The sequence below is a fragment of the Rhincodon typus genome, chromosome 11 (genome assembly GCF_021869965.1).
Source record: "Rhincodon typus isolate 14 chromosome 11, sRhiTyp1.1, whole genome shotgun sequence".
Lineage (NCBI taxonomy): Eukaryota > Metazoa > Chordata > Chondrichthyes > Orectolobiformes > Rhincodontidae > Rhincodon > Rhincodon typus.
In genome coordinates, this window is record NC_063342.1 from 16,144,558 (window position 1) to 16,153,194 (window position 8,637).

The 8,637-nt window shown below is 41.3% G+C and overlaps 1 protein-coding gene across 2 annotated transcripts in view; it reads right to left on the bottom strand.

Moving 5' to 3' along the window:
• vps26c (VPS26 endosomal protein sorting factor C) overlaps positions 1-6,760 on the bottom strand; it is a 46,565-nt gene extending 39,805 nt beyond the window's left edge. The window contains exon 1 of one of the 2 annotated variants that reach the window (XM_048602971.1): positions 6,559-6,760. In XM_048602971.1, the coding sequence (XP_048458928.1) occupies positions 6,559-6,615 (57 nt within the window). In that variant the 5' untranslated portion in view covers positions 6,616-6,760. The remainder of the gene's footprint in view (positions 1-6,558) is intronic. The other variant, XM_020533659.2, reaches the window with a different exon arrangement.
• Between the last annotated feature and the right edge of the window lie 1,877 nt (positions 6,761-8,637).

The window sequence follows — 8,637 nt, forward strand, 5'->3', positions numbered from 1 at the left end:
TCTAGCTACCTTCATTGATCTGTACTCCAACACCCCCTTTAGACCTATACACCCCATTTTGTTTTAGAGATAGTAGGAACTGCAGATGCTGGAGAATCAGAGATAACAAGGTGTAGAGCTGAATGAACACAGCAGGCCAAGCAGCATCAGAGGAGCAGGAAGGTTGACGTTTCGGGCCTAGACCCTTCTTCAGAAAATTGAATGGCAGAGTAGGCTTGGGGGGTGAAAGGCATATTCCTGTAACTATTTCTTATGGTCAGACCCTTCATGCTGACCAAGTAACTACCACACCCAGTGTAGCACCAGATCTTATTAATCCTGAATGATGCAGGCAAAATTCCCAATGTGTTATCTCTGTAGGAAGAGTGGCACAAAACCAGTTATCTTTAATACCTCTGAATTAGAAAGGAGCAGCAAACAGCTGGAGCTCCCATTCCTAATTGGTATTCAATGGTTCCTACTGGAAAGTACAAGTATGGAAACATTAGGTGAAAGCAGCTCTCAAAAAGGGTCACTGCACTCAAAACACCAGCTCTCTCTCTCTCTCTCCAGATGTGGCAACAGCTGAGTTTCTCCAGCAATTTCTGATTTTGATTCAGATCTCCCAGCATTCAGAATTCTTTGTTTTCTATTATGTGGTTGAAAGCAGGATTGGGCTGGGTTAAGATTCCTGCCAGAATTTACTGTAAAGTACAAAACTAGTGATAAAATAACTCAGCTATGGTCTCAGTCATCAAATTAATTCAAATAAAAGGCTCCATACTGATTTGTCTTAACTGATGCACTTCCAACTCCAGATAACAAATCCTTGGAGAATCCATTTTCCTGATATGTATTAGTAATCCAGTTAAAAAACCAAGAGTTTACAATGCCTAAGTATCAGCTTGGGGTGCTTCTGAACTCTCATGTATCATTAATTTATAAAAGATGTTTTTAAAGATTCAGAGGAGAACACTGTTATACTCTCCTTTCAAGATCTCCTTTACTTTTACCTCTCAGCATCATCACCTCTGGATGATAATACAATAAATACAACTCGCTTTAAAAATGGTAAAACATCATAAAGGTCGAGGGTAGGGAAAGGAGAGATAAGCTATACTCACACATCTAACACCGTAATTCAAAAGTGTAGCCCAGGAATCATTGGTAGTCTGCCAGGGTCCCTCGAGTACAGATGCAGGTCACTGATGTGTAATGCCATGCCACATCAGAGAACAAACCTGTGGCATAGTTGTAATGTCACTGGACTAGTGAACACGGGGTCTAGGCTAACGTTCTGAGTAATATGGGCTCAACTCCCATTACAGCATATTGTTATACGTTCTATGTACAGCAACTGGTGGAACTTGAATTTAATTAATAAATTATGGAATTGAAAATTCATCTCAGTAATGGTGACCGTGGAAATAACACCAATTGTCATTTTAAAAAAGCCACCTGGTTTCCCAATGTCCTTTAGGGAAGGAAATCTGATATCCTTACCCGACATGGCCCACGAGTCCAGAGCAATTGCAATTTCAGCCCTCTGAAATGATGTGTAAAGCCACTCAGTTTAACAGCAATTAGAGATGAACAACAAATGCTGACCTTGAATACTTTGATACAGAGAAATAATTAAAACGTGCAACAACATAAGCAGGATGCAGTTTATAAAGATCTACAGTACAGAAAAATTCCCTTCAGCCAGTCGCATCAGCATTGACCAAAAGTAACTATTCTAAGCAGCATTAGAGGAGCAGGAAAGCCTGCTGTGTTCCTCCAACTCCACACTGTATTATTTCGGACTCCAGCATCGGCAATTCTTACTATACCTAACAATTATAGTTGCATTTTCCAGCACGAGGCCCATAGCCTTGTAGGTCTTAGCTATTTTCATCAACCTGCTCAGACATATTGTGACACAATTCCAGGGCAAGTGAACTCAGACCTGAAGGACTGCAGCAAGTATGAATATTTACTGTTAGAGCATATAGCCTCGAGATTTCATTTTCGCTGAGAACAAAGAGGAATTGGCAGAATTTGGAAGCCCACTTGAGACTTCAACTTTCAAATTGGAACTAGGCATTCAATGATCACCTCCTTGATCACGAAAAGCAGCAGAAATCTTCCTACTAGTTGTGTCTTTTTTTAACCACACTGGCTGACAAACAAATCAGGCAGGATAGGACCCATAGAAGGTCTGCAGGACACAAGTGTTCAATTGGAAAAAACACTGCAAAATGATAGCTCTCATAACATAAGCACATATAAAGTGCAGCTGAAGCATCACTTTCATCTGATTTACTTAACACCAACATATACTACTATTTCAATCCATGACATCGCATGACCCATCCTGAAATGCATCAGATCCATCACAATGCCTCTCTTTTCCCCAAACCCCACCAACCTGTTGTAATGTTCTCTTCAAAATTATTCAATACCTTTCTCGTATAAACATTTGACATTCAAACAACCAAGCCTTTATCAGGTAGAAAAAAAATGACATTCATTTTAACAAGAATTAAATTCATCTGATCCCAGCAGCTACTTTTTAAACCATTTTCATCAAGCTAATGACCTACATAATAACAACTTCACAGCTAAAATATTTCAGTTAGCATTGTTGGATGTTTAAAGCAAACTTAATTTTCAGCTCTTTCTACTCTAATAAATTTGATTTCTGCACTGCTAGAGGTGATCAACTCATTCGTACTATAACCCACACTGACAGACTAATGCTAAATTAAGGCCACAGTAAGAAAATATACCACTCAAAGAATTATACTGTACAGAAGGGGTCCTTCAGCCAATTAAATCTGTACCACCAAAACGACTAATTCTAAATTAATCCCATAACCTTGAATGTTATGACATACTTGTCCAAATACTTTTTAAAGGTTATGAAATGGCACATCTTGCAGGAGCACATCTGTTAACTAAGAGTTAATGGGATGAAATTGTAATCTCATTAGAGCAAGCAGCAGTGACCATTGTTCACGTTTACCTGGACACTTGTTAACTAGGGGCTAATAGGTTGAAATTGTAATCTCATTAACCCCATCTTATTTGTTCAGTTCTCTGTAAATCTTGTTACTATTTTGTGATTATGTGTCATGTGCCCATCGCCTGATCCAACTGCTAAACAGAACGATTTGCATCTATCCAAATATGTATAAATACTATGTGTATTATAACCCTTTGCTCTTCTCAGGCTGACAGTTAAGGTATCAATACATTGCTGTCAGTAGGAAAACCAGCCCTTGTACAAGAATGTGTCTGTATGGCCCTCAAAGAACCCAGTCGTGTAATCTTTGATAATCTCAATGATCCCCACAGGCAGTGTGTTCCAAATCCCCACCACCATGTAAGAATGAAGGTATAATCTTTGCACACCTATATTTTTTGCACGATTATATGCCAGTTCTGAGGAAGGGTCACCAGACCCGAAACATGAACTCTGTTTTTTTCTTCACAGATGCTGCCAGATCTGCTGAGCTTTTCCAGCAACTTTGTTTTTGTTCCCGATTTACTGCACGTGCAGTTCTTTCGGTTTTTATTTGTTATTTCTTCAAGTTTCACTTTCGATACAGAATGGAATGAAACTCAAAAGTTAGATTCAGCAGTTGTAACTGCTCCTGGAGTTGAATGGTTAGTGTCTGACTGTACAGATGGAGATAGCAGGTTTTGACAACATTGATTGTGTGAAAGAGAATTTTTGTTCCTCACTAGTTACAGCACTTGCAGATTCTCTGGTCTCATTTGGCAGAATGGAATTAATTTCTGTGCATCTTCCTTCTTGTGCTCGTTTTGGACGAGCACCCTTACTGATTACACCTTTCAGATTTCTGCTTAGAAGCTCTGCAGAACCCGTTTTTAATCACCTACATTCCCTCTAATTTTTCCTCTTGCTATGAAGATCTCGGAGGTCTGTGCACAGCAATGACCTCTGGTACCAACCAGAAGACAATGTGCCACTTCCCAAGTGAAAATATACTTTCAACATTGGCTCAGCCGCAGTACATCAGAAAAGGACTACCTATGTCTTACAGTACAGGGTGCACCAACAATATGTAAAGCTAAGAAACAAGATCCTAATTTCAACCATACAGCCACAAAATAAAGCAATATTTCTATAGCACTTTTCATAACCTCAGAATCACTAAGACAGTAAGACATGGGAGCAGAAGTAAGCCCAGAAGACTGTTAAGTCGGTTTCCATCATTCATTGAGAGAAGACCTGATCTGATAATCTAGAATTCCACTTTCCTGCCTTTTCCCGATAACCCTCAATTCTCTAAATGATTAGAAATGTCGATCTCAGTACTGAATATACTTAACAACCAAGCTTCCACTGCCCTCTGCAGAAAAGAATTCCATCCATTCATTCTACTCAGAAAGAAATTCCTCCTCATCTGTTGGTGATGGCTTAGTGGTATTATCGCTGGACTGTTAATCCAGAGATTCAGATAATGTTCTGGGGATCCAGGTTCAAATCCTGCCACAGCAGATGGTGGAATTTGAATTCAATAAATATCTGGAATTAAGAATCTAATGATGACCGTGTCGATTGTCAGGAATAAGCCATCTGGTTCACTAATGTCCCTTAGGGAAGGAAACTGCAATCCTCACCTGGTCTGGCCTACATGTGACTCCAGACCCACAGCAAGGTGGCTGAATCACAACTGCCCTCTGGGCAATTAGGGATGGGCAATAAATGCTGCCTAGCCTGCGACGCCCTCATTCCGTGAATGAATAAAGAAAAAAATAACTAGATGCAGGGATGATGTTCCTTTGGCTGGGGAAAAGGAGGTGGGGAGAGATTCATACATCATAGAATCCCGACAGTGTGGAAACAGGCCCTTTGGCCCAACAAGTCCACACTGACCCTTGGAGCATCCCAACCAGATGCATCCCCCTATAACCCACCTAAGCTACACATCCTTGAACACTACGGGCAATTTAGCATGGCCAATCCACGTAGCCTGCAATTCGTTGGATTGGGGAGTCAGGGTCTGGAACTACGAGTCTCTGTTTCAGGGTATAGGATAAATTATTTAAAACTGAGAAGACGACAAACATCTTCACTCAAAGGGTGACATACTTGTGGAATTCTCCACCATCGAAGGCTGAGGTGGTGACATCACTGGATATATTTAAAAAGAAATAGACAACATACAAAGGCATTGATGTATGGAGGGAGGGAGTGGAAGTGTGACATTGAGATAGAGAACCAGCCATGACCATGTTGACTGATGGAGCAGGGTCGATAGACTGAATGGCCCATTCTCAGTCCTATTTCCTACGTTCTGAAGGAGAATAAGAGAGTTATTCTTGGTGTACTGGTTAATACTTTTCCCTCAAATCATCATTTGAAAAACAAACTGTCCAATGATTATCACTTTGCTAAGTATGCATATTAGCTGCCACATTTTTAACAATACACAGAATATACTTCAAAAAGTACTTCATCAAATACGAAGTGCTTTGAGACATCCAATGACAGCTGGGGGGCGGGGGAGAAAAAGACTACAAATGCAAATCATTTTTTCCCCACTGAGCCTCAGCTAAATGTAAACATTTCCTCTGTGATGATGGAGAGAAAGAAGAGGAAGCCACATCTTCCACTGCAGTTTCAGCAATTAATCAAAAGAACTGGGAAAATTTCTGCTTCCATGAAGAGGAGAAACAGTTAACATTCCAGAGCCCAATATAACTTGTATTAGAAATAAAAACAGAAGTTGCTGGAAAAGCTCAGCAGGTCTGGCAGCATCTGTGAAGAGAAATCAGAGTTAAACATTTCAGGTCCGGCGATCCTTCCTCAGAACTGATTTCTCTTCACAGATGTTGCCAGGTCTGCTGAACTTTTCCAGCAACTTCTGTTTTTGTTTCTGATTTACTGCATCCGCAGTTCTTTTGGTTTTTATGACTAGTTTTAGTTCCAACTCATAGTGAACTCAAAACATTAACCCTATTTCACACTCCACATGCTGCCAGAGTTGCCAAGTTACTCTTTTGATTTCAAATTTCCAGCATCTGCAACACATTTTTTAGAATGCCAGTGCCTAGGGCTGTAAAGGCATCTAGCAACAGGTACCTAGTACACATTGTCAGTCTGGGATGGATGGAACACAGTGTCAGAATGGCACTGTATATAGGATATGAAAATTGTATGGTATGGTATGGTTTGGTTTGGTTTGGGGGGGGGTGGAAAGGGAAGAAAGTGGTATGACTGGTTATGAATGGACTAAACCCAGTCAGGCTTGTCCATGCAGACTGGATGGGCCGAAAAGCCTCTTCTGTACTATATAATTCTTTAACTCCAAAGAAAAAGACGCCACAGATGATGCACTGGATTTCTCTCACCCACCCAAGGATAGACGGCAAGTACAGCCAGAACTGGAGAGGAAGCAGCAAAGATGCTTTTCTTAGCTACCATCAGTTCCGAGGAAGGGTCACCGGACCCGAAACGTTAACTCTGATGTATTTTTCTCTTCTTCACAGTTGCTGCCAAACCTGCTCAGCTTTCCCGGCAACTTCCGTTTTTGTTCAAAATGCTGCAGTCACTCATTCACTCACCCCCTCATGATAAACTTTGTTCGCTCGCTTCAGCTTAATGTCCACCACGGAGCCCATCGCAGTGACCGTTACCGTCACGCACTGGAACCCCAAAGACTGCTGAGGTCACGTGACTCCGTCAGTCGTGCGGAGGAAACCTCTGGTCCTCCTGCCGGCACGTGCCCTTCCCAGCGTGCACCGTGGTCGACCGTTGGTGACACTCTCGCCGTTCTGAAAACCGGAAATTGGAGACGTCCTCTTTTAGCCCTCCGTTGCAGAAAACATTCCAGTAAGGCGTTTCCACGGCCAACAGTCTTTTCCAAGTGGTGTGTTTGAACTATAACCCGACATCAAAAACTGAATTTTTCAGTGAAATGTATTTTCTGACCCCAATTTGATTTTGGCGTGTGAATGTTTTTTGGCCAAAGTCGAAAAAAAACTTTTTTTTGCAGATTGCGCAGCAAATCGCTAACGATCGGGAAAATACACCTGAGAGTATGGTGGAAATAAATTCGCAAGAGTCGGTTGTGGTCGTTGAAGGGGAGTTAGATAAGCAGCCATGCGGGACAGGGGGAAATACGTTGGCAGAGTTCCATGGAAAGGAGGGAGGCTGAAAAAAGCTGGATTGTTGATGCTACGAACCGGCACGGTCAGGTCCCAACCAGGACACATTGGAACACAGGGATATATGCCGATTGATGTGTTCGGTAACCAGTTGCAAGAGTTTTTTTGTGTGGGGTTGGATGTGATGGAATTGAAGGTGCGCGGTTATGTGATACCATCTCCCAAGAATATATCCAGCCAGAGTTGACCACCATATTCTGCAGCTTGTTTAAAATGTTTAATCGGTTACAGACTCGTTAGTGCAAAAAGGGTAGTTGCAGCTGCTTTGGAAAGTCAAGAGACTGAGATGAGGAATATAGGTTGCCTGCATACAATATAATGCCAAATGAAGGGCCTTTACAAGAAGGGTGAAATTCTACACACATTTCTTTCATTCCCAAAGCTGGGTCCAGTTTAAGATTGACAAAATTGTTAGGATATTGAAATGCCGGCAAACATCTTGTCACCTTACAGCAGGGATCTGATAGAACACGAAACGGTCTCTGGTCTCCAAGTATAAACATTGGAGAGTGCAGAAAATATTCATTGAGAGGACACAACCCATGAGGAACAATTCAATTAACTCGGGCTGTTTTCTCTGAAGAAGAGCAGATTTGATAGAAGTCTTTCAAAAAATATGCAGCGGTTTGTTTGGATAAATATGAGAGAATCTTGTCACTTGCTGATGAGACCTGAACAAGTGGGCATAAACTGGAAACGGGGTGAAATGAGGAAAAACTTTTCACTCAGCAAGTTGTTAGGGTGTGGAATGCACTACCTGGAAGTGTGGTGGAGACAGGTTCAACTGAGGCATTCATGAATGCATTGAATGATAATTCTATAAAATGGCTCCCTTATGATGGAAGTTCCATAAATTTTAATACAATTAGTATTTAATTATGTTTATTTGAGATTTCAATCGCTGGATTTCCCTTGTGCTTACATCAGTCTATATTTTGTTCCTGGTAAAATATTTAGGAAGTGGCAGATAATCTGCACTTTGTTTCTGGGCTTGCTGTTTAAGAGTTTTTCGGTGTCATTCATATTTAGTTTGCTGGGTGACGTTACTGCTGGTGGATGCTGCCAGAATCAAATTAACAGCTAAAAAGTTGGAATCCATGTCACAAAGCTCAGTAGTTTTGTGGGTAGTGTTGTTACGGCCATTCCAAGCATGTCATGTTGCAGTAAAATCAAATTGTCATATGACAATGTTTTGCATGTTAACCAGACAAATCATACCTTGCATACGTACATTAGGTAATAGAACAGAATGCAGAATGTAGCGTTACAGCCACAGAGAAGGTGCAGAGAAAGATCAACTCTAATATGAGAGATAGTAGGAACTGCAGATGCTGGAGAATCTGAGATAACACGGTGTAGAGCTGGATGAACACAGCAGGCCAAGCAGCATCATAGGAGCATCATCTGATAAAGGGTCTAGGCCCAAAATGTCAGCCTTACTGCTCCTACGATGCTGCTTGGCCTGTTGTGTTCATC